Source organism: Onychomys torridus, chromosome 8 (genome assembly GCF_903995425.1).
Source record: "Onychomys torridus chromosome 8, mOncTor1.1, whole genome shotgun sequence".
Taxonomy (NCBI): Eukaryota; Metazoa; Chordata; class Mammalia; order Rodentia; family Cricetidae; genus Onychomys; species Onychomys torridus.
The window spans coordinates 62,716,885-62,743,822 of NC_050450.1; the positions used below are offsets into that span (position 1 = coordinate 62,716,885).

General features: G+C 49.3%; 1 protein-coding gene across 10 annotated transcripts in view; it reads right to left on the reverse strand.

Annotated features, from left to right (window-relative positions):
• The window catches only part of Rap1gap2 (RAP1 GTPase activating protein 2), a 217,902-nt gene that overhangs the window by 128,359 nt on the left and 62,605 nt on the right, over nucleotides 1–26,938 (reverse strand). For 2 of the 10 annotated variants that reach the window (XR_004945635.1, XM_036195860.1), the window contains exon 1: nucleotides 13,323–13,488. The exons of 7 other annotated variants lie outside the window; for them this stretch is intronic. Coding sequence is in view for 2 of the 3 variants with exons in the window: in XM_036195860.1 (XP_036051753.1) it covers nucleotides 13,323–13,429 (107 nt within the window). In the remaining variant the exon portion in view is untranslated. Of the gene's footprint in view, nucleotides 1–13,322; nucleotides 13,489–17,196; nucleotides 17,256–26,938 lie in introns of those variants that run through there. One more of the 10 variants, XM_036195861.1, reaches the window with a different exon arrangement.

Sequence of the window (26,938 nt, forward strand, 5' to 3'; positions counted from 1 at the left end):
ACAAGCCTTTCCCTACCTAACCTGGCCTTCTTTTCCTGACATTCAATACCAGCTCTGGCATGCCCTCAGGCCACCCCGACAACCTCATCTGCACTACTCCCCAGAGGAAATCCACACTACAGACAACCCAGGCTCTTTTCCCGCCTCCTCTTCTGCTCTGGCGTGCTCTCTAGGTTAACTAAAATGCACTTCTCCACTCACTGTCTCCTGAAGGAAATCCTGTCCCGTCCTCATGGGCCACCTACAATGCCAACAACTGCATGCTGTCTTCCTGGGCAAGGGGTTCCTCCCAACGTCTGTCCTCCCAGATACCCCCTCAGGTCCCACACTTCTTTGCCCTGGGTTTCCCCCTGACATAGCAGGTCTCTCCTGGCTGAGCTAGGACAGTCTTGCCCCCTGAGCCCTGTCACATGGTACCTAGCACACACTTGCACTCCACAAATACCCACAGGGAAGAACACAAAGTTGGGTGTTTAGAACACACCCCACCTCCACAAAGGGCTGCAACTTGCGTTTGTATTTGAGAGACGAAACAGAACCAGTGACAGTGAAGACAGGAGGCACCTTCCAGAATTGAGGTGTGGTGCAGAGGAACAGCCATGTGGACCCAGGTGCCTCTGTTCCCACCACTTGCCCCACGGCCTGTGTCCAGCCTCCACAAGGCCATGCCCTTGGGAGACCTTCTCAGCTATCAGTCTTTGCTTTTGTTGATGTCGTACTCAAAAGCCTTTCCCGGAACACCTGTGGGTCTTCTTTCCAGATGGCCTGTTCCAGTTACCTCTTGATTTACAGTTGCTGCCTCTGCGTCTTGGGTTAAATATCTTATTAAAATCTATGCCCTATTAAAATACAGAGCATGTGGGTAACCGTGGCTGCAGCCAGCCCTGCAATTCCTGTCTAATTAGTAAGGACAGCTGCCTGGCAGCCAGGAGACCCTTTAGCTTTTGTGAGGCCTAACATAACAAACACACCCTTCCCCAACTTGATGCTCCCTCACCCCTCAGCTCAGAGCCAGCATTCAGAAGACGCTCTGCTGCTCCAGACACCTGTCCTGTCCCTTCCTTATATGTATGTGTGCATTAGAGTGTATGTGTGTGCATGTGTGTGTGTGCGTCTGTGTGTGTGTGTGTCTGTGTATGTGTCTGTGTGTGTGTGTGTGTGTGTGTGTGTGTGTGTGTGTGTGTGGTGTAGTGTGCTCAGGTGCCATGGGTTTTATGTTTGGTGTTTTGTCATGAGCCTGGTCTCCTCCCATACAATCCCCCTGCCTGGGTACTGAAAAGCAAGTGTGGCAAGCTAAGTACTTCAACCAGGGTCACCACATACTGAGTAGGAAGTAAAAAGAGATGGAATTAGGCATCAGACTGTCCCAAAGCTGATGCACAAGCTGAGTGACAGGAGACACTATGCAAAACAGACATGATGAAAATAACTGACATACAGGGAACAAAATTAAGTTAGGCCCAGGCACCATCTCAGTGCATGGCCGGAGTAGACTCCATCTGTATTCCTGGACTAGTGCATGCCCAGGTGGGGGGCTCCATGCATGTTCCCTGTCCATTGCATAGTTAAGGTGGAGCTACAGGCATGGTCCTCACCCAGTAAACATCCAAAGTGGGGCAACATGCATGCTCCCTGTCCAGTGCATACCCAGAGTGAGCCTCCATCCATGCTCCGATCCCCACCCCCTCTCGATGTAATACAATGTACACAGCCTGCCACAATTTCTGCCACTTTCTATGAGGGTCATTACAAGTGTGAGGGAAGAGGAAATCCAAGGGCAACACCATTCAGCAACCAAGCTTCTACAGCTTGGCTGCAGGTTTCCTTGGTCTGCTCACAAAGCACCTATCCCAAGCCAATGGAGCCAAGGGACACGCAAGGCTGGACTGTAACCCTCAGGCTTTAGGCTTACAGTTGAGAGCTCCCTACCCTAGGCCTCAGGCCTCTCCCATGCCACATCCTGTGCATCATTGCCAAAGTGAATAGTACTGTGTGCAGGTGTAGACAGGTGGAGAGGGTCAGGGAACAGGTGGCTAGCATTTTAGGGAAGGTTCCAGAAACATTGCCGAGCTACTGGTTTCTCCAGGGAAGGCTGAAAAACAGAGTTAGAACATGGAATCTACAATCTTAAAATAAAATCTTAAAAGGGAAAAAATAAAATAAAACAGGAAAACTTCTGTGACTTCAAGGCCAGCCTGGTCTACACAGCAAGTTCCAGGTCAGTCAGCTAGAGCTACTCAGTGAGACCCTGTCTGGGGGGTGGGGGTGAGTGGTGGAGAGAGGGCTCAGTGTTAAGAGCACAAGCTGCTCTTCTAGAGGACTTGAGTTTGATTCCCAGCACCCACATGGCTGCTAACAATTGTCTGTAACTCCAGTTCTGGGGAATTCAATGCACTCTTTTAGCCTCTGTGGACACCAGGTATGTATACGGCACACATGCAGGCAAAACACTCATACACATAAAATAAAAAATAAACAAATTTAAAAAAAAAAAAAAAACAGCAGATAAAAGATAAGCAGACTTGACCGGACTCTAGAGGATGGCAGTGAAGGGCTTTGATTCTATGCCATCCTCCCTGTATCCCCAGCACCCACCCGTGTGTGCTGCCAAGGACTCTGCAGGGGCCACTCTCTGATCTCCACCTCGGGTGCCAGCTCCCAGGTTGCAGGGATGGCACAGCTGTGGCAGTGAAGCCCAGGGGACCCCCTGCTGCCACGCCTACTATTCTCTGTGACTTGTCTGTTGATGAACCAGGGATAAGAGGAGTGACCTTGTGGAGCTGTGCAGAATGCTCGCCTGTGACCATGGGGCCATCATCATGCCCCAATCTACCTTACAGCATTCTGTGTGGATAGTAGCAGTCTTTGCAGTACAGAAACAGAACAGGGAAAGAGACAAGGGAGGGGTGACGCACCAAAAGGCCTGACCCTTCTTCCTACAGAGGAAGTAGGCTAACTCCAAGCCTCGGCAGGGCCAGCTCTCTCAGGGCACACATGGGGCCAACGTGTCTCCAGAGACGTCCCCAGATCCTGGAGGGCTCCAGGCAGGACTTGACTAAAGCGCCAGCCTTCATGAAAGAGCGTGTTCACAGCCAATAAGCTTAAAAGCAAGTGACAAGTTTTCAATGCACCCTTGCTCCAAGGGCAGTGAATAACCACTGCATTGGCTCCAGGTCCTCACTGAGTATGTCTGGAAGAAGAGAAGGTCGAACCAAGTTCATTCAGCCCCAGAAACCAGTCTGAGTTTGCAAACACTGTCCTCTGGAGAGAAGACCCAGGGCTCCTGCTCACAGACCCTAATGTTGAGCTGAGCAGGATGGTACAAAATTGAAAGTCCAGTCCTTGGGGAGACAGGGGCAAAGGGATTGTGAGTTCAAGCTAGCCTGGGACTATCCAGCTAAGCAAGGGCTAAGCAAGCCTGAGCTACAGAGAAAGACCATGGTTTAAAAAAAAAAAAATCTCGGGCGGTGGTGGCACACGCATTTAATCCCAGCACTTGGGAGGCAGAGCTAGGCGGATCTCTGTGAGTTCGAGGCCAGCCTGGGCTACCAAGTGAGTTCCAGGACAGGCGCAAAGCTACACAGAGAAACTCTGTCTCAATAAAAAATAAAATAAAAATCTGTATTTTTGATCTGGGCAGTGTCTAAACAGGTCAGTGCATATGCAGAACCCTTGCACTCCCTCCTTAAAGTGTGCATCCTGATTGTGTACACACTACCCCTGCATACATTAACAACGGAAGCCACTGCATGCCTTGAGAGCTATTCTCAAGGCAGGCACTGCAAAGGCGCTCATCTTAGGTTCTGAACCCTGGCTATGGCATGAGTTTTCAAATGTCCCCTGGAGGCTGGAGAGCCCACAAGGGGGCTCACAACCACCCACAGCTCCAGCTCCAGGAGACCTGACACCCTCTTCTGACTTCCACAGGCACACAGATTTATAGATAGATAGATAGATAGATAGATAGATAGATAGATAGATAGATAGATAGATAGACAGACAGATAGATCACATATACAAAGTAAAAATAAATAAATCTTTTTAACTGTTCCCTGTGTTAAGGCTCGTGTATTAAGGGTTTAACTGCCAACTGCTGGGCTCTTGTGGGGTTACTAGATCAAGAGAACTCTGACTTTGCAGATGGATCAATCTGCTGATGAATTAATTCATAGCTAAGCAGGCCGTCAGAGGCATGCCTTTGAAAAGTGTGCCTTGTCCCTGGACCCTTCATCTTCCCCTGTCCACTTCCCACTACCATGATGCAGTGAACAATTCTGCTCCGTCCCACCCTCCACTGCGCCCTCTCTGCCAGAGGCTCCACCTCAGCACAGGTCCAGAGCCATGGAGGCGGCTGACCGCTGACACTGACTGACACCTGAAATAGGGAATTACACCCTGAAGTCGTTTCTCTCAGGCTTCCTGTCATAACAGCAACAAAAAACGACACCGTCATGTAATAGTTGAGTGGAGAGCACCACCACCCAGAGTGTGGGGACAGACACTTGTCGTCCTGGTACCTGGAAGGCTGAAGCTATACAGCAAGACCCTGCTCTCAAAGCAAACTACAACAAAAAATAGTCTCTCAAACTAGGTTGCAATTCCCGATCTTCCACTTCTGACTGCGCTTAGCACAGTCCTTGGCCTCTAAGTCTTAATTCCTCACCTAAACAATGGAGAAAACAGCAAATAACAACAGAGTTAAGAAACTGGAGTTACAGGCTGGCCGGCGTCAAGCAGGGGCCCTGGGTTTAGTCCCCAGCACTGCAAGCTAAAACCAAAACAAAAACAAACAAACAAAAAAAACTAGTGAAATTCATAAAGACGTACGTGCAATATACACGTAAGCGGTTGCCCAGAACTAGCAAATAGTAAGCTTTGAAATGTATTGGTTTGGGACCGGGGGAGGTGGTTCAGTGGATAAAGCATGTGCCCTGGCAGCATGAAGATCAGAGTTCGGACCCCCAGAACCCATGTGAAAGCTGCGCAGCCACAGCTCTGCAATCCTAACACTTGCGGGCAAGCACTACGGACTTCCCATCCAAGCTGGTGAGCAGTCGAGAAGCAATGGGTGGGCTACACGGATCAGCAAGGAGACCCTGCCTCAATAAAGGAGAGACTGATCAAGAGGACGATCACGCTTGACTTCAGGCCTGTGTGTGCACAGGTGGACACAAACTTACTCACACACGTGTACACACCAGACACATAGACACATAAAAATAAATAATTTTTTAAACACTAAAAACAAGAACCAGAGAAAGGGTTCATCAGGCTAAGGTGCGTGCCACCAAGAGGGATGGATGACCTACCTCATACGCTCCTAAGTTACATGATGGGGGTTGGGATTTAGCTCAGTGGTAGAGCGCTTGCCTAGCAAGCACAAGGCCCTGGGTTTGATCCTCAGCTCAGGAGGAAAAAAAACAACAACAACAATAAGTTACACAATGGAGGGAGAGAACCAGTTCCCACAGAGCTGACCTCTGACCTCTACATGTACACCACAACATGCGCAAGAATGGACACATACAACACAAAAACAGATGCATGCAAAAATAAATAATAAAAGCATGATATATTGGTTTGTTACAAGCACCGTGCTGCCCTCCACAGTCCTGGGACCCAATTTAGTCTGTAGGAAACTGTCCCCCAAATCTCAGACATTTCACATCACCTTCCCGATTTTCCCCAAACCCTAGTACCACCTGCCAAGGGCTTCTCTAACACTTTTCTTTAAATTGACTTGCAATTTTTGACTTAAACAAATTTGCTTTTTAAAAAATGTTATGTAACTGCCACGCATGGAAAACCAGTGTATCTTGCCAGAACTCATTTTTCAAAATAGCTATTAAAATAAAAAGCACTTGTCCACCTGAAAACATCTTGCCTACCTCAGCTGCTTTTTATGGACTGGGTAGGCAAGAACCTTGGTTGGTAGGGGGTGGGGTTGTGGACGGAGTTAGGCCTCAACTTAAAATGACTTGAGATCTTCCTGGGCCCTTGGGCAGCTCTCATGTACACTGAAAGGATTTTCGTTGGTTGAACCGAGCAGGCCTGGCAAGCCTCTATTTGGCAACACCACGGTAGGCAGCCATCTGTGCGCCATACAGACTCCAAAGAGATAAAACTGTGTTTAGAGAGAAAGATGTATTAGCTAATGGCAATTGTTCACTAATTCAGACGCCCACTGGCCCCTCTGCCATAATGAAGAGAATCTGCCTTTGCCTCTCAGGCAGCAGCGAGGGATGGGAGATCTGGGAATCCAGGGCCAAGGACGGCCCTGGGGCCTTGCCCAGCCTAGGGACAGTCAGGGCTGGGCCCCGTTCTTTGTTCCTATGAGTCTCATGCACAGGCAGGGATGGGGTCAAAGGAATTATGACAAGTTGAGCAAGAGTGAGCTATCTGGTGCCCTTCTCCCTGAGATCTCACAGAATGACCTGAGGTGAGAAAAGGGCACCTTGAAACTTGCCTCAGAGAAGCGCTGCCACACTGATGGGCTGTTGGAGACACAGGCTTCAAGCATATTTTACCTGGGGAAGCCACCGCCTCTTCAGCCTCCCTCTACTCATTCAACAAGTATCCCACTGAACACCTCCTACTCTGGACTAAGAAGACTCGGAAGTGACTCAACCAGGCCACTGGTCTCCATTCACATCCTTGGGAAATTAACAGCCATTGTATTTATTCATAAAGTGGTCAGCAGTTCACATAAGCACAATGAAATAAATAAATCACAGTAAAGCAAGGGCAACTGAATTGAGTTGCTTAGACTGCCTGGTCCTGGGAGCTTTTCAGGGGGACAGTGCAGAGGTTAAGAGTCCAGTGAAGGAAGCAACAGCCAATTAAGTCACACACAGCAGGTGCAAAGGGCCTGGGGCAAGAACACTCGACACATTCAGGAACAGAAGGAAGGACTCTGCAAGGGGGGGGGGGGGTCATGGGATGGGGGAGGAGGTAAGTTGTTGGCTTTCCTCTGAGATAGAATAAAGACACAGAGGAAAAGCAGGGCCTTTCTCCGTGGGTAAAAGGTTTGAATCTATGTGACTCTTTCAAACTCCCAGAAAAGAGCTAGAAGCAAGGACACAAAAGAGGACAGTCAACTAAATCCCAAGCCTGTAGAGGTGGTGCATACCCCTAAACCCAATACTCCAAAGCCTGAGACAGCAGGATTGAGAGTTCGTAACCACCCTGCACTACAGAGTGAGACTCTATCTCAAAAACAAACAGTAGTTCAAGGGAAATCAATTCACTCATGCCTTGGATTCTGTCCATTAAACTCCAAGGGTCTGACTCTCAAATGCCCAGAGAGATTAATCACAGGATAACAGTTAGAAGGAGATCTTTGTCCTTTAAAGCAAGGACAGCCAACCGAGCAGGTAACATCAGATGTGGAGAAGCAAAAGACTGTCCCTTCGTAAACAGAAGGCCCCAGCCTCCTCCCAGGGCAAGAACAAGCTTCCACATGGTCAGGTTTGAGAAGTAGATGGGTTCCTAGCCTGTGCCCCTTCCAGCTCTGGAACTCCAGGACTGAGAGGGTTGGGCTCCTGCACACCACACGGGCTCAGACTTCGTATCAGCCAGCTAGCTCACACGGCTGTCTCCAAATCAAGACCCCTCCTGGACACCAGGGGGTGCAAAGTCCATGAACAAAACAGTCATGGCTGTCAGCTCATCCAAAGAGGCACCAGATACCTCCAGCAGCATAGTCGTAAACAGGACAAATAAACAAAGCTGCCGAACTCAGCCCTGACAGAGCCTTTAGTCTAGACCCATACAATAACTTACAGGTGACGTGGCAGGTGGCAGAGCTTGGTAAACACCACCAGGAGTCGCTGACCATAAATCCCTGATTATGGGAAACTTCACAAGCTAACAATCCAAGCTAAGGGATGGTTCCATGGTAGAGCGCTTGCTAAATATGGGTAAGACCCTGGGAAAGAACAAAAGGACAACAGGGGCAGAGAGGCCGTGTTCTTTCAATAAACAAGTTGTAATGATGAGAGAATGAATTAGATGAGAAGATGTTATAGATTGAGAGGTACACCCACCACACTTGATAGCTTGAGTCTTGACTCAGGAAGCCCTTCATGACAGTGGACAGTGGAGAGACTGGAATAATGACTAGATTGATTGTGGAGTTGCTGTGGGGCTGGAAAGATGGCTCCGTGGTTCAGAGAACTTGCTGCTCTAGCAGAGGCTGTGAGTTCAGTTCCCAGAACCACGTCAGGCCGCTCATCACTCCCGCTCCAGGGATCAGAACCCTCTTCTTGGCTCCATGGGTAGTCACACACATGGGCACATACCACACACAGACATGCATGCATACACATACATAAAAATAAGTAAATATTTATTTAAAGAACTTACTGTTAATTGGAAAGGCTTGATAATTTTTTAAGGATACTTACCTTTAAAGCACAAATTGAAACCTGTCTCAAGAAAATGCAAATGAAAGAATGAAGCACGCTAACATCTTAGATTTGCTTAAACATAAGCTTTGTGGGGAAGCTGGGAAGTTAATAAACAGGACAAAATTGATGGCCACAGAACCGAGCACTACACCATAAACTTCTCTGCACCTTTGTGAACTCTTGAAAGACCTCAAGGTTGGAAAGTGGCTCCATGATAGAGCATTTGCCTAGCACACACAAGGTCACAGGCTTGGTATTTTAACACGCACAAAGGGGTTTTTTGTTTGTTTGTTTGTAAACATTTGTTTTGTTTTGTTTTTTTGAGACAGGGTTTTTCCGTGTAGTTTTGGCGCCTGTCCTGGATCTCACTCTGTAGACCAGGCTGGCCTCAAACTCACAGAGATCCTCCTGGCTCTGCCTCCTGAGTGCTGGGATTAAAGGGTGTGCGCCACACCTGCCTGGCTGTTTTTTTGGTTTTGTTTTTAATAAAAACTAAGGGAAAGCAGGCTTTCCCTAGCAACCCACACAGAAATGACCCTGTAAGTTACACTCCACAAAGAGAAATTCCTCTCAGAAGATTCTCTGCTCCGCATCACTGCCTGTCTGTAAGCATTTGTTAAATGATGAGAGAATCCACGTTTTCCTCCTTGGAACCCCAAGGATGGGAATGGTCCCCAAATAACTCCCTCCTGTTTGGCGTTTCGTTTTGTTTGTTTTCCCTTATTGCTATCTTTTGATTCAGAATGTCACAGCCAAAGCCACACTGACTTCACCACATCTGAATTAGTAAACAACTGCCATTAGCTAATACATCTTCCTTCCTACCAAAGTGTTACTGTCCCCCCAAAACTCCATCTTCCTCACCATTGACTTTTCACAGTACTGGGGACTGAGCTGAGTCCCCCACACGTTGACACACATGCTGAGCAAGTGTCCTACCACTGAGCTGCATCCCCTGTCCGCTCTTTTTTACTTTGAGACAGTCTCACTAAATTGTCAAGCTGGTCTTGAACTCACTCTGTAGCCCAGGCAGGTTTTGAACATTTGATTCTTCTGCGTCAACTTCCTGAGTAGCTGGGATTACAGGCCTGTGTGACAAAGCCCAGCTTCCCACCACCCTCATCTAACTCTACGAAGAAGTGCTCTGGGCCTCGCTCTGTCTACCAGACTCCTCTCAATAGAGCCATGTTAAAGGAATTCCTTATAGTGTGATCGCAAGCTACAGTGCAAGCTACAGTACCAGAGAAGATGTCAGAGTCAAGCTCCTCTCAAACACAGTACTGATTTGGCCAGATCCCCTATGACAGAAACCTTGCAGGTAGTCAAAAGGGGACAGAGCCTCCAGGCTGTCCCAAACTCTCAAAGAGATCTGTTGTGACTGAGAAACTGGGCTGGTGAGATAGCCCACCACGACTGGTGATCTGAGTTAGATCCACAACAAGACACACATGGCAGAAGAAGAGAACTGCCCCCACCAAGTTGTCCTCTGACTTCTATGTGTACTCCATGGCACGCACACACACACACACACACACACACACACACACAGTAAGTATAATAATTCTTTAAGTCTGATAAACTCCATGCTCATTTCTAAAACGGGTGCATTGAGACTGGAGCTTTGAGCACAACTCTTTAGGACCTACCAAGAGACCCTGGGAATCTCCTGGTCCCTGGCCCATGGGATACTTGCCTCCAGGCCATCCTCCCAGGCATAACAATCAGCCCCTTCATGGGTAATATTTTCAAGCAGCATAGGAAGAGGATGACAAGGACCACTAGAACATCCCTGCCAGCCACACATCACCATTTCAGCCCTGAAGGCAAAGAGCCCAGAGTGTTCTCTGCATATGCCTGTCAATTAGAGGTGCTGGGAAGATCGATGGATGGATCCAGCCTCTGGAAGGATAGGGCGGGGGCCTGAGTCTGAGCTGACCACATGATGAGAAGGGATGGAAGGAAGAACTATAACACCCAGCACGGAGTTTAGGGAAAGCTTAGCAAGAGCTAGCAGCTGCCACCTGCCCTCAGATTCCCTGTGGCCAGCAGGCACCCGCAGAGCAAGAGTCAATAGTGTGCACCACAGATTCCGGACACTTAAAGACACAGAAACTCCAGAATAAAGCAAGAGAAGAAACCAAAGTCACTTTACAACAAGATAAAGCCGATCCTCTCCCTGAGGAGGGTAAGTGTGTGGCCAAAGGCTTCAGGCTATAGCAACAGAAGCACCAGATGAAGCCAAGGATGGAGGGGACAACTACTGTCTGCCTGGCTGGACAGCTGAGGGCATCCACAAAGGGCAGATCACCATGAAGCATCCTGACCCCAGCAGACCTCTCCCTGACCCCTGCCAGCTACCTCATTGTGTACCCCCAAACCATGCCCATCTCTCTGCCACCTTTGCCTGTGAACAATGGGCCTTGACCATTACTGGTAGGGTTGTAACCACCAGACATCTTTCCTTAGTCAGCAAGGGCACAGGGCCTGTGAGAGATGGGAGCCATTCAAAGCACATTCCCTTCGTCCCCAAGAGCATTTGAGCCTTTCACTACAGCTTCACCCACAGTATAGCACTTGAGCTCTGTGTGTAGGCAGAATGTGAAGCCCAGGAGCTGAAATCTGTACCATCACCTCATAGTCAACAGAGGAGACAAGGCTCAAAGTCCTACCTTGTACAGGGGACTTTCCACCCTACCACATAGTCTGTCTTTGGTTAGGAACTGGTTGCATGTGTCTGCCTTCCCTCCCATCTTGGTACTTGGTATGGAACCTATGGCTTTACTCAAGCTAGGAAAGTGCTCTACCACTGAACCATATTCCCAGCTCATGCTGGTCCTGAATTCACTCTGAAGCACAGGTGGATCTTGAACTTGCGATCCTCTAGCCTCAGTCTCCTGAGTAGGTGGGATCACAGGCTTTGTCCGCCAGGGCCAGCTAAACCTGCCTTTCTATGGACCACATTTTCCTCTTCTTTCCCAAAGCAGAACCTGAGACTAGTCACTCATCCATCCTTCTAGTGCCAGGGAGTTGGCCCATTCATGCCTCCTCTATAGATTAGGTGGGAGAGAGAAAGGAAATCAAGGACCAAAAGCAAAAAGGTCCCAGACCCAGAGCACTGGGTTCCTGTTTTCCAGGCAGCCTTTCTACTGGACATCAGTGTTCTCAACATCAGACACCCAGAGTCCACCTTCCATATTCGGTGCTACTTGGTTTTTTTTTTTTCTAAGATTCTATTTTATTTTTATGTATGTGTCTATGTTGGAGGGCTGCACATGTGCGTGAAGGCACCCTGGGAGGCCAGAAGGAGGTTTCAGATCCCCTGGAGCTAGACTTACAGGCACTGTGAGACATCCTCCACCCTTCACACATACATGGGTGCTGGGAACTGAACTAGGGTCCTCTAGAAGAGCAGGAAATACTTTTAGCACTGAGCCATCTCTCCAGCCTCAACACTTAGATTTTTATTACAACTGCTTCAATTGAACAAACACATTCTCAGCACTGCCTACAGTTAAGTGATACCTTATATTATTGCCACAGATGGAAAAATAAGTTCCATGAATGGTTACTAGGAGGGGCTCCTGAAAGCAAAATCTCCCCTCTAGACAGAGCCTCTCTCCCACTTAAAGAGCCTGAGCTAGCCCGCTCCCACTGGGTTACAAAGGGAACATAAGCAAGAGGCCAGCAGATTGGTGGTGGCTCATTGAGAAGCAGAGGCAGGTGGATCTCTGTGAGTTCAAGGCCTGCCTGATCCACAGGGTGAGATCCAGGGCAGCCAAGGCTACACAGAGAAACTTTGTCTCAAACAACCAACCAACCAACCAACTGGGGGGCGGGGAGAGTTGAGGCCAGGTTACCACCGTGCTGAAGCTTTCCCTTTGATGGAATCATGCCGACTGGCAGGGAACTGGGAAGAACTTTCTTACCAAGTGACTCAATGTTACTTCATACTCGGCCACCTTAATCATTTCCCTGGCATCTCATCCTAGGCTGTGGGAAACATCTCATTAATCCACATTTTGGAGAAATAGGAACAAAAGGGAACAGACACGACCTAGACCATATTCTTAAAGCCTTCTTCTTTGCTGCTCAGCACCCCAGAGACAGACAGTCACCACCCATGTGTCTGTGACTGTAATGCCCTTGGGGGTCTGTGGGGAGGTGCGGCACTACCCCCCCCAAAACTCCTCCAGCAGGACCCCTGGAAGTCAGGCATTAGGTTCCAACATCCTCAGTTGCTAGGACCCTACCAGAAAAGGTAGGTTATGGTCATAACCTACAAGAGCAGCTCGCTGGGGTTTAGTGGGTGTCAAGTCTACATCTGGAGGCTGGAGGCTGGAGCCCAGGCAGCTGCCTCAGACTTTTCTCTCTGTACCACACACACACACACACACACACACACACACACACACACACACACACACACACCAGCTCCCCTCTCCCCAACACAGATGTCCAGGGTGTCCCTGAAATAGCCTGAGAAAACAATCTTCAACGCCCGGGAGCAAACAAGAGAGCGAGCAGTAGCAAGAAAGAGTCAAAGAGAGGAATACCCAAAAACAGACACGGTGGGGAAGCGGAGGCTGAGCCACCTCCAAACTTGGTCCTTGCCTGCCGTCACCCAAGCGCAGAGCACGCGGAGCCAGGCAGGCAGCTCGAGGGTGCAGCCAAGTTGCAGAGAAGCTTGGACTGAGCTAACAGCTCTACGCTCTCCCAACTGCAGGCGTTGGGATGGGTACCTCGATTCGCAAAAGCAAGGTCTGGGAGCCCTCCGACTCCCCTAGTGTCCCGTCTGAGCCAGCCAGGCTTTTTTCCCCCCATCCAAAAGAGAGCCGAAAGAAAAGTCTACCCAAAAGAAAACTGGAATTCACCGCGAGCGAGGAGAACAGGGGAGCGGGATGATGCCAGCTTTACCTTTTCTCTTTATTCTGTTTTCGAGATTTGTGCAGGAGTCCGATGAGCACCACGGCGGCTCGGATCCCCGCCTTTCGGCAATGCATCCTCCCGGCCGGCTGGGACATGGCGAGGCCGCCGGCGGTGCCCGGCCGCGCCCTCGCCCGCCGCACGTCCCCGCCGCCGCCCGGGCTCCGCGAGCTCCGCGCTGCCCGCGCCCCGGCCTTTGCCGCCCGCCTCGCATGGGCCCCGCCCCACCTAGGTGCGCCCGAGGGTCAGGTGACTGGGCGCTCACTTCCCGACGACCTTCAGCGTCTCCCTGGGGCCCGCGGGGCGGCCGGTGTCCGCTCCCCCAGCGCGGGCATTTCCAAAGCTCGCTCCGGGCGCGGCTGGCCAGCGGCTCCGGGGCTCCCGCTCCGACGCACCGCCCGCCCCGGCCCCGCCCCGGCTCCGCCTCTCGCGCCGGGGCTGCTGACTCCCCAGCAGGCCGAGACTCCGAGAGTAAAACAGGAGACCCGACCCGCGCCAAGCGACCCTAGAGAACTCAGGCGGACTCAGGAGAGCAAGAGACCTGACCCCAGGGAGCGCAGGTGACAGGACCCTAGTGAGCTCAGGCGGCTGAACCCGGAGAGCAGAGAATCGGATCGCGGACTAAGGATGGCGACTCGATTGCGCCGGGCGCTATGGGGCTCGACGCCCGAGTTCGCAGCTCGCAGTCTGCTCCCTGCCTCTCCCCTGCGCCCGGGTCTGGATCCCGGTCCCTGTCCCCTGCGCCGTCTGGGGCTCCCTCCCCAGGCTGATGAGTTCTCACGCCGGTCTGCCAGGATACTTCTCCGATGCTGTCACTGGCTTTACAACAGAGGATAAAATACACACGGAGAAGAAACTGTGCGCCCGCCACCACCCTCCCACTGTCCCAGATAAGCCGCCTTTGCTTCCAGCCCCAGGGTCCCACTCTGGGCGGTCACGGAGTTACTCTCGAAACCAGTCGAGAATGGGGAAGAAGGGGTTTGAGGAGAGCGATCAGGAAAGATGCTACCTCCCCTTGCACCACCCAGAGTCCGCGAAGGGATAGTCATGAGCGATGCTGGAAGGACCGGCCTCGGAATTTAGCAATACGGGGTTGGTGGTCAACTTCTCCCAGGCTTTCCTCCTAGAGTACCAGGTTAGTCAGCGAGCGCCCGCACCCACCATGTCGGACCCTCAGATCTGCAGCACATCGAGTTAAATAAAGCTCCATCCTGATTTGAACACAAAACGTTGCGGCTCCTAGCTAAGGCAGGGGCGGTGGCCTGAGTCCTAACAGCGTCGAGCCTCACTCAGGAGCCCCCTCCTTGATCACTTCCATTTGCTGCGGGGCCTCCCAGCCCCCCTTAGCCCTTGAAGCGTAACTAACTGCCTTGCCTCCTTGGGGAAAGGGAATCGGGCATTGGGGTGGGGGTCGGCGAAGGGAATTAAAACAAGCCAATTAGCCCATCTTTGGAAACAGCCCTGTTGGGGCCGAGAGGTCCCTTAGCAATTTGCCTTGTTTTTTACACAGTCTGGTGTTCAAGCAAACAGAAAATACAGGCAGGGAAGAGGACTGTATCCGAGAGCAAGGGGGAGGGGGAAGCCGGGGGGGGGGGGGGGGGGCGCTGCAAATGAACTCCAGGGCCCCGGGCTTCTGTCTGGACTCTCCAGTGAGCTCAGCTCCTAGCTGTCACTAGAGCTGGGGCAGAGAGAAGGAGCCTCAAGGTGGCTCCAAAATGCACCTGGTCTATTTCTGAAGCATCCATTAGCAATGGCCTTGGGCCCTCCTGAATGGTGGGGGATCACAGACACAGTCATGGACATTTATTTATAACTGACCAGAGTGCCCCCCCAAGGCCCCACCCATGGGATAGAGAACAGGGCAGCTGCAAGGATTTCACTGGAGGTGACTTCAGTATCTGCCTAGTGGAAAGAACGGGAAGTGAGTGCTCACAAATGGGGAAACAAAAATAGCCCCCAGCATGGGGCCTCTGGATCCCCTAGTATCTCTTAGCACCTCCAGGTTAGTTGACGGACAGCTTCAGGACGTGGCAGGAGGGTGGCCCAGCATGGGGTATGTTTTATCTATGCACAGGGAACAGCATAATCTGAATAGAACGTCCATCTGCAGCTGGTGAGCTGTGTAAGCAGCTCGCACCCATCCCCCACTGCCTGGGAGTTAGTTCAGGTCAAGTGCACAGCAGGTACAAAGACGTTCGAAGAAGGAGCAAAATCTCCCCATCAGGCAGGTTTCATTATTCATTCTTGTTTTGGGATCCCAGGCCCTCTCAGCTCCTTCGAAGCCCCAGTGTGGCTAAAAACAAATGTCTCCAAAACACCAGCAACTCTGAGATCCTGGTCGCTGGAACACTGAGCCGATGTTTCCTGTGAAAGGCAGAGCCCTTGTTTCCACCCTGTCACCAAGCCTGTCACCAACAGGATTCCTCCACAAATGCCTGCTCCATCGCCCACAGCCCATCACATCCAGGGAACCCACCCAGGAAACACAAAAAGGCAAGGGAAGCATTGTCACAGGACCTCATGTCCATCTCTGCTGGGCTGGCTGCACCATCAGCATCTATTAAGCAAGATGAATCCAGTTCCGAGCAAGAGGCAAGTGAGAGACAGAATGGAAGACTATCCTTGGGCCATTGTTATCCAAACAGGCCATTGCTAACTGCAAAGAGCCAACACATACCTCATTGCAAATAATACTGTCCAACGAGCACGTTCAGTGTGGCCCAGACAGTGGGTCCCAGTATTAGGCCATTCCCATGCCACCTTCACAATTATTTGCCTATAAGTTTGTTTTCATTACATCAACTTGCTTCTTTACTGATGTTTAAACACTGCAATAAATATCATTTAAAAAACAAATGGACTTATTAAATTCTATTCCCAAACTGATCATGCACATTCAGAAAAACAGGTAAGTGTGCCGTGTCAGCCAGACATTTGCACCAAAACAAGACATGGCCTTTGGAGAAAAAAAAAAAAAAAATCACAGTTTGAAAGGGAAGTGAAAGGGGGACATTTTTCACAGTAGTGACCGAAAAATGTTCCCGGGACACTTTTGGGTAGACGAAGAAAATGTTCAGGCCACAAGGGAGTGAAGACATTTTAGACAGGAGTGGTCATAGAAGGGTTCTCCTTTGGGGCCCCATCCCATCCCACCCCTTACCCCCTGAGGTATCCTCATTCACCATCCCTAGAGCCCACAGTTCTCAAAAGCCAAGTGCCAGGCAGCTGGCAGCCTGGGTCTCTGCCCCAGTGCAGGGGAAACCCAAAGGCTTGTGGGGCCTGAGACGGGGAGAGCAAGCAAGTTAGTCATGAACGGAGGGCAGACAGCTGCGCTGCCACTCACAGGGCCAGCGTGTGCAGACACACAGACACGCATGCCTAGTCCTGAAGAAAGGGGCTTTCTGTGGCTGGAAACCGACTGCAGAAGCTTATGGAAGCAGGGTGCAATCAGCACCCCTGGTCTCGGAGAGGCACTCCCCCCAACACACACACACACACACACACACACACACACACACACACACACACACACACACCTTGAACTGTCACTGCTCTGAAGCAAACCAACTAAGAATGAAAGATTCAGGCACCAGGAGCTTTTGGATCCAGAGCAGGGCCAGATGTCTCTAGATGCCATGCCCCTCCCTTTCTGCGGGAATAGCCTCCAGCTGTCCTCTGAATCACCAAACCTTTAAGGAAAAGCAACAGTTAAAAAAAAAAATAAAATAAAATACAACTTCAGACAGCATAGGACAGCAACACCACACCCTTCTACTTCGGGGGACGTGAATGCACACACATAGACTGGAGAAGACACTCCTCAGCCTCGCTCTGGTGCCTCACTCTTTTGACAGGGACCTCCCACCTGTGCAAGGTGAACCGGACTGACTTCCTTCTTGGCAGGTACATCAGCGCCCCCTCCTGGACTGCAGCATACTTAGTTACACTACCACGCGAGGAAAAGCAAGCACGAGAGGGAGACAGGAAGGCAGACGGAGGGGGGGAAGAGGGAAAGACTGGGAAGGTCATTCGAGGTGCGAGAGCAGTTTCCATTTTGAAACGAGAGAGAGGAAGAGCCTTTGCCAACACTCCAACTCTCCTCTCAACAGCTAACGGCTCCTCCCAGAATTGGCAAGCAGCCCCTAAAAGGGCCCATACCCACAGTGACAGCTACAGGAAGCCATCCACAGGCAAGGCTCCAAACGAGCCGCCATAGGAACCGCTGCCCAGCCTCATGCTCCCAGAGCCACATGCCCCTGAAGCAGCAGTCCTGTGGGCAAACCATCCAACCAAGCCAAGGCCCCGCCCCAAGCCAGCGCAGATTTTGGAACTGAGTCTAGGAGAGCCTGTGGTATTTCTGAACTCTAAGGGGAGGAAACCACACAGAGGAAACCCACAGAGCCCGCTCCAGCTGGGCACCCAGCCCTCAACATCCCTTGTGTGCCCAGAATCTAGGGAAAGCACTCAAGGTGTGATTTCAATCAGAACTTTCAGCTATCTATTCAGGGGGTTACCAAAAAAGTGTTCAGAAGGAAGAGAAAAGTGCTTAAAATATTGCTTGAGTTCCTGAAGATATTTCAAATTTATAGTCTCTCTCCCTCTTTCCCTCCCTCCATCCCTCCTTCCCTTGCAGATTTTTGGATTTTCACTAAATTGTGTGACTGATTTTTCCCCCACACTGGAAACATCTGAATGAGATTCTTTTGTTGTTATTATTGTTTGCTTTTTGAGACAGGGTTTCTCTATGTAGCCCTGGCTGTCCTGGAACTTGCTCTGTAGACCAGGCTGGCCTCAAACTCAGAGATCTGTCTGCCTCTGCCTCCTGGGTGCTGGGATTAAAGGTGTGCGCCACCACCGCCCAGCCTTTAAATGAGATTCTTTGGAGTACCCAGGTTCTGAACATGAAGTGGAGCTTTTTAGCATAGAGGCTCCCCAGGGATCGTTCCAGAAAATGAGGTGCTTGCATGGTGAAGTGGCCTAAGTGCTACCCTTCCTCCCAGGGCCCCCTGGCCCCCATCTTGCTGATCACAAAACTCTCAGCTGCTGCTACCTGCTAAGCCACTAGCAACCACAGAAGTCTCCAGGGCTGAGTGGCAAGTCTCTAGGAGGCTGTCTCTCCATAATATTAGTAACATTGCTTAGCAACAACACCCTTCGAAGCAAGAACCAGCAGACTCTCCAAAAACCTTCTCTGCCTGGCTCCAGAAAGAACAGAGTGGATTCTAAGACATGTATTATTTATATACTATTTCACATGCCCAGTCACTGTCTGGGCTTGACTGTCTGGGAAATGAAGAATTATACTTATGTGACTTTGCTTTGTTTGTTTGCTTTCTTGCTATTACTGTAACGACCTTGGCTAGACATTTCTTATAAATGCCTTATGGTATTGTCCTTTTCAAAGGCATGTAACCTTTTCATGGTGACTCAAAACCATTCTTATCAATATCAGCCCCTCTAGTGAAGTAAGTAGAGTTATGGGCCGACAGCCATTGAAGTGAGTGGCCATTTGTCCCTTCTCTTAGTGGCCCCAAATAACTTTGATATGAAGCTACTACCACAGGAGGATCAACAGACCCCACACACAACAGATCTGGATTGGAATCAGAATCCCATCTCCAGTTTTCACCAGCTAAGAACTAAGTCTGTGCCTGTGTCTCTTCAACTCCACAAATGAGGACTGCAACAATGTCACCGAAGTCCACTGCGAGGATTCAGTGACCACTGGATGGGGCTCATAAAGACATGGGTGAAAACGTAGAAAGCAGCCAGGCAGTGGTGGCACACGCCTGTAATCCCAGCTCTCGGGAGGCAGAGGCAGGTGGATGTCTGTGAGTTTGAGGCCAGCCTAGTCTACAGATTGAGTTGCAGGATAGTCAGGGCTGTTACACTGAGAAACTCTGTCTCAAAATAAATATATATATATGTAATTTTATTCCAAATAGTCAAATCTGAAAATGGCAAATGTGTCAATCAACAAACTTTAATCCATTCAGTAAAATGTCACTCAGCAACACAAAGGAACAAACCCCACAGGTGTAATTGCATGGGCTCAAAACCACCACTCTCAGTACAAAGACACACACCCTTCGTGGTTCCATTTATAAGAAATTTTAAAACAATCCAATGTGCAAAATACCATTAGAACAGTGACCACCTCTGGCTGTGGAAGGTGTTTGCGGTGGTTGGTTAGTTGCTGTTGTTAGAATGTTCTCGTTTGAGAATTGCTGTTGTTTTCAATAACTTTACATTTTGAGATTATAATCTAATTTTGTCATCTCTCCCTTCCTTTTCCTCTCTCCAAACCCTTCCATATACCACCCTCCTTTTGCTCTCCAGATACACGGCTTCTTTTACTTTAATTGTTGTTACTGGTGTGTGTGTGTGTGTGTGTGTGTGTGTGTGTGTGTGTGTGTGTGATGTGTGTCCCTGAATGTGTGAATACAACCCACTCAGTTCATATAATGTTACTTGTGTATGTATGCTTTCAGAGCTGACCCTTTGGTGTTAGACAACCAAGACGTGAGCTCTTCCGTGGGGCAGACAGTCTCTCCAGCCCTCAGCATCCTTAGTCACCTGTAGCTCTTTGTGGAAGGCTGAGGCCTGTGAGTATTCCCTTCCACGTCAGCATGTCTACTGACATCATCCTTGTTCAAGTCATGTTTAGGCAGCCATGTTGGCGAGACTTTATGGGTGTGACGTCTGAGTTTTCTGGGAGACAAAAGCTCCCTGTTCCTCTGACTCTTACAGTATTCCCATGCCCTGTTCCCTAAGCCTTAGGTGAGGGAGTTGTGTCACGCTGTGTCCGTTGGGACTGGACTCCACAACTCCGCACTTGGATTGGTTGTGGTTTCAGACCGAACTATTCTGAAAGGGCAAAGTGTCAGTTTGACCAAAACATAGAATAACAATTGGCTCATGTTAGTGAGCATAAGAATCACTTCAGCCAGGCGGTGGTGGCGCACGCCTTTAATCCCAGCACTCGGGAGGCAGAGCCAGGCGGATCTCTGTGAGTTCGAGGCTAGCCTGGGCTACAGAGCGAGTTCCAGGAAAGGTGCAAAGCTACACAGAGAAACCCTGTCTCGAAAAACCAAAAAAAAAAAAAAAAAAAAAAAGAATCACTTCAAAATGAGCTGAGCTGACATCGTAACAATAATCATAGAGGTGTCGAATGGATCCAGGGATAAATGAAATGCGAAGACCAGAATGATGGTGAGGAAACGGAGCAGTGAATAAAGTGTCTGCCACACAAGGATGAGGACCTGAATTCGGATCCCCACCACCCATGTAAAAAGCAGGACAGAGCAATGTGGCCCCAGAACTCAGGGAACAGAGGCAGGACTCCTGGGAGCTCACTGGCTGGAAGCCTAGCTCAGTCAATGAGCTCCAAGGTTATTAAGAGACCTGTTTCAAAAAATAATTTAGAAAGTAATTGAGGAAGACAGCAGATATTGACCTCTGACCTCTACCTGAATTTACATTGCATGTTCATGTACACACGCACGTACACACATATACATAAACACACTCTTTTTTTTTTTAATTAAATAACAGTATGGCTGAATAACAGGAAGCTGAGGCAGGACTGTAAGTTGACACCAGACTAGGCTACTTACCCATCTTTAAAAAAGCAGGAGGGGGGGTTTACTGGAGAGATGGCTCAAAGGAGCACTGGCTTCTCTTTCAGGAGGCCTGAGTTCATTTCCCAGCATCCACAGGGAAACACAAACTATCCATAGTCCAGTTGAGGGGATATGACGCCCTCTTCTGGCCTCTAGGGGTAGTGCATGTACATGGTGCAGAATAAAAACATGCAGGAAGACATTCACATAAAATAAAAATAAATAAACCCTAAAAAAAATAGCGGGAGGTAGCGGTGCCACACACCTTTAATCCAAGCACTCAGAAGGCAGAGACAAGAGGACTTCTGAGTTCAAGGTCAGCCTTTGAAACTACAGAGCAAGTTCCAGGACATCCAGGGCTACACAGAGAAACCTGTCTCAAAAGAAAGAAAGAGAGAGAGAGAGAGAGAGAGAGAGAGAGAGAGAGAGAGAGAGAGAGAGAGAGAGAGAGAGAGAGAGAGAGAAGAGAGAGAGAGAGAGAGAGAGAGAGAGAGAGAGAGAAGGGGAGGGGAGGGGAGGAGGAGGAGGAGGAGGAAGAAGAGGAGAGGAGAGGAGCGAAACCAAATGAAACTCATATCAGACAGAGGTCAGCCAGCAAACCCACGGCTGGCACTACATCCTTCCAGTCCCTGCTAGGTTCCAGTTTGCTTCCCAGTGGGCTGGACCCCTCTCCTTCTCAGTCCCTAAGAAACTCAGGGCTGTGTACTGCTTTCCGGGAGGAAGTTGTCCCTTATTGGTGGGTGGAATCAAAGCCCTTCTGCTAAATCACAAGCTTCCTCCTCAAAAGACTCTGGACTGGAAGCCACTGATGTGTTGACAGATCCTTCACGCCCTGACATTAAGCCCTTTTGACACCAAGGTCATCTTTGGTGCTGACACGGACTCGGACTCCCGGAGCTTGGCCTGCTCTGGCTGAATGGAGACCCATTCTGAGCAGCTGCACCTCTGCTGTAAGTTTTCTCCACGCTTACTTTCCCAGGCCCTTCGAAGTCCTCCAGCCATCTAACCTGCATCACTCCTGCTATAATCAAAGATCTCTTCCTGTTAGCAATTCTTTTCCCTCTCCTTAGGGGTAAACTGTTCTTAGCTGTTGCTTCGCTGACCCTCCCCATGTCACAGAGAACTCTCAGATCTGCACCTGCTGCTTGCTTCTTTTGACTTCGAGTGCCCCTCCCCCATTCTTTGTTTCCATCCATTCTCTGCACTACCCACCCCACACTCATATCACCAGACAGGTTCAAGGGACACACACACACACACACACACACACACACACACACACACACACACACAGGCATCCCCACAAACAGATCTGGGCAGGGGTGCTATTTCAAGAGTGTCTTCAGGGAAATATCAAGCCTCTGCTGACAGAGGATTGGCTCTGAGGTTTCCCTTTCATAAAAAGAAAGGAGTGGGGGGATTAATTCATCAATTTACAACCATCCACATTGGTAAGCTGCAAATACAGGCAGAGACTTTTTCTGACACCCTTCCCAAGCAAAAAAACGGGGGGGGGGGGTCCTGACACCAGGCCTAGACTACAGGTGTCTGTTACCTTATCTGCCCAGCAAGATCACTGTGCCTACTGTGCATGCACACACAAGCCACCAGCTGCTGTCCCCACCACTCTGCTGAGCTCTGCACAGGCCATTTTGTCTTTTTTTTTTTTTAAATCTCTTACTGCATATGTGACCACAATGCTCAGGTCCAAGTATGACTCATTAAGTTTTGCTTCCTATTATGTCTGTTGCCCATTTGCTTGGTAGAAGCCCTACAGAGAGACACAGACAGACAGACAGACAAACTGAGGAAGGAAGGACATTTAATCTTTCCTCCAGAACTAGGTATATAAGCACTCACCAGTACTTAGAAAGCAGAGGCAGACAGATCTTTATGAGTTTGAGGCCAGCATGGTCTACATAGTGAGACCCCGTCTCATAAACAAGCAACAAAAACAGTTTTCCTCCAGCCACACGGGGTCACAAAGGATGGGTCAGATCACAAAAGTAACAAAAGATCCCAAGTTGGCTGAAACTCTCCATTTGAACACATTAAATCTGTTTCAAGGTGGAGGGGAGCTGGGCTGGCAACCCTAGTCTGCGCACACTATCCATCCTACATTTTGTCAGTAGAAGATTCTAAAGGCAGTGCCCAGCCAAGACCAGCGGTGACCTTCATGTGACCCCACATGCATTATGAGAACGGAGTTCCTCAATGCTGAGGAAGCAAAATCTTTGCTTTTCATAGAGAATCGGGACCTGAAACAGCCTGAAGGACACACTCAACCCCCAAGGCAGGACGTACAGTGAAAGGGTACATCAACCAGCCCCAGAGGTGGAGCAGAAGGAAACACCCAACCAGTGAGCTGGGTGCCTGGGGGGTTATTGTTGTTGTTGTTCATATTGTTGTTGTTGTTTTGTTTTGTTTTTTTTTTTGTTTTTTGCTTCCTTTCTCATTTTTTGAGAGAGGGTTTCATACAGCCCAGGCTGGCTTCAACTCACTACACAGCTGGATCTGGCCTTGAACTCCCATCCTCCTACCTCCACATTCCAAGCTGGGGTCCCAGGCACCTGCACCACACCCTTTTATGTTCTTTGTTTTTGAGACTGGGTTTTGCTATGTAGCCCTAACTGTCTCTTCCCGTTCCTGTTCCCCAAGTGTTGAGATTTCAGGTGCATGCCACATGCTAGCTTAGAAACAGCATATTTATTCTGGACTCTCCAGAGCAGCACCATATTTTAAAAACTATTGGCAAAATAGAAGGCTAAGGCTTTGTCTCAGTGTCAAGAATGCTTGCCTACTGAGCTAGCGGCCCTGAGTTCTATACCCAGCATCAGGGGAAATGGGGAAATAGGGGGAAACTAATTTGTTTTACAGTAACAAGGCCAAAATCCTTGCCACTTAGCTAGGCAGGTGCTGACCAGCTGGCCTACATGGGTCTCTTTCCCTTATCAGAAGAAATGAGGAGTCACTGATATCTAACCCAGGGTTGTGGGGTAAACCAAATAACACTTGTGGGAAGGCCCCCATACAGGGCATTCACTGACTTCCTGACCTTCCACGATAAGGAAATGAGAGGCTTGGACCTTGTGCAGGTTAGTGTGTGTGTGTCTGTTTGTCAACTTGACATAAACTACAGTCCCCTGGAAAGAGGGAACCTCAACAGAGAAAATGTCTCATCAGACCAGCCTGTAGACAAGTCTATGGGGCATCTTCTTGATTAATAGTTAATGTGGGAGGACCCAGCCCACTGTGGTTGGTGTCAGTGTTGGGCAGACAGTCCTGCGTTGTATAAGAAAGCAGGCTGAGCAAACTATGAGGAGCAGGCCAGTAAGCGGCAGGCCAGTAAGCGGCAGGCCAGTAAGCGGCACTCCTCCACGGCTCTGCTTCAGTTCCTGCCCTAAGCTCCTGCTCTGGCTTCCCGCCATGATGACCTGCAAAATGTAATAAACTCTTTTCTCTCCAGCTTGCTTTTTTTTTCCTTAAGCTGAGGCTCGAACCCAGGGCCTTGCACTTGCTAGGCAAGCACTCTACCACTGAGCTAAATCCCCAACGCACAGTTTGCTCTTTTTAAATAATTTATTTAATTTTATTTTATGTGCATGAAGGTATCAGATTCCCCAGAACTGGAGTTACAGACAACTGTGAGCTGCCATGTAGGTGCTGGGAATTGAACTCAGGACCTCTGGAAGAACAGCCAGTGCTCTTAACCTTTGAGCCATCTCTCCAGCTCCTGGTTTGCTTTTTATTAAGTTTTATTTTTTTGTATGTGTATGAGTATTTTTGCCTTTATGCATGTATATGTACCATGTGCGTGCCTCATGCCTTGCAGAAGTCAAAAGAGGTCTTCAGATGCCTCTGGAACTAAAGTTATTGATGGCTGTGAGCCACCGTGGAGGGTCTGAAACCAAACCTGGGTCCTCTGCAAGGGCAACAAGAGCTGTGAACCACGAACCACCTCTCCAGGCATCGCACATGTGCGCGCGCACACAGACACACACACACACACACACACACACACACACAGAGAGAGAGAGAGAGACAGACAGACAGACAGGGACAGAGAGAGAGACAGAGAGAGAGAGAGAGAAATTTTTGGTCATTGTGTTTATCACAGCAACAGAGACACAAACTAATATAGGCCTAAAGAGGCTTCTGCATGGGACACTGGCCAACCTCCACACCATTCTAGAATCTGCCCACATGCTGTGTGATGAAGACATAGAGACAGAAGAGGAGAAAGTTGTAGTCCCAGAAAGTCATCACACTGATCCCTGGGGTGGTGACAATCTTCTGGGTTTAAGATTTATAGAAAAAATTAAGTGCACTAAAATAGTAAATATAATGAAAATTAAACCATGTTATTATACACTGGCTAACTAAATAGCATTGCCTGCCCAAGGCCTGCCTGAATCTCAGACAGCTCTATATTGGAAAGAGAGATAAAGGAGCCAGAGATATGACTCAATCAGTAAAGTGTGTAGCAGGCAAGCATGAGGACCAGAGTCTGATCCCCAGCCCCTGCAGAGTGGTGAGCACACGTAATTCCAGTACTGGGAAAGCAGAGACAAGATCCTTGGACTTGCTAGTCAGACAGCTTAATCTAATCAACAATCTCCAGATCCCAGTGAGAGACCTTGTCTCAAAAGACAAACAGAGAAAACATTGTAAGGGCCTGGTGGTACAAAAGCAAGTGGGTCTCTGTGGTTTCAAAGCCAGCCTGGTCTCGACAGCAAGTCCCAGGCCAGCCAGAGCTGTAGAGTGAGACCCTCTCTGAAATTAAAAACAACAGATGGACAGTGCTTAAGAAAGAAAGATACCTCTGGCCTCCACGCATATATGTACATGCACGTATGATACACATGAACATGAGGGGGATAGAGAGAGATTAAGACAGGTTTTATGGCACAGGCCTAAATCCCAAATACTCACAAGGCTGAGGCAGTGTGATCATAAGTTCAAGACCTGCTTGGGTTACAAAATGAGTTCAAGGCCAACTTGGGCAATTTAGTGAGAACCTGTTCAAAATTTAATGTTAAAAAAATAAATCAAGGTGTTGGGGTTTTAGCTCAGTGGTAGAGCACTTGCCTAGCAAGCACAAGGCCTGGGGTTCGATCCTCAGCTCCAAATAAATAAATGAATAAATAGATAGATAGATAGATAGATAGATAGATAGATAGTTAGATAGATAGATAGACAGACAGACAAATCAAAGAGAAGGGGGAAGAAGGGAGGAAATTAGCCAGTGTGTTTTGGGGAGGGTGTTAAAGATAGATCAGTACATCACCGGCCCTGCTCCTCAAGGTCAAGACAAGAATAAATATCTTTTCCTGGCCATCAGTGTTAGACAATGCTGTTTCCTGGTGTCACCTCTCCAATCTGCACATTGTGGCATCAGCTCAGCTCCCTTTTTTTTCTTTCTCACCCAGAGCTCAGAAAACAGATAAAGGGCTCAGCCAGTCCCTGTGGGATAGTGTGCTGCCCCACCCCCTAGTCACTCATGCAGAGATCACCTGACACATCCTCAGGGGTCCCCAGGCAAGCACAGGTCTCCATCCCAACTACCCAGGCCCAACTCCAAGAGCAGGCCCTGCCCTTCTGAAGCCGAGAGTCACCGTGTAGCCACCCCCGCCTGCCGCGGCTGACTAAACTAAAACCATCAAGGTCATCCTCCTGTGCAGGACTATGCAGAGCTGCAAAGTGGAGCTATGATCCAAACTTAAATACTCCTCGACAATGCTGACACCCGCAAAACCCAAGTGAAAGGGGATGGGAACACACAAAAACACACACATGCACATGACATGTACAAAAAAAGTTTAAAAAACAAAATCCAGCAAGAAGGCTTGCACCTGTAACCCCAGCTCTCAAGAGGCTGAGGCAGCAGGATCACACGTTCCATGACAGACTGGATTATACAGTGAATTCCAGGTAGTCTGTGCTACGTGGCAACACCTTGTCTCATAAAACCAAAAAAGAAAGAAA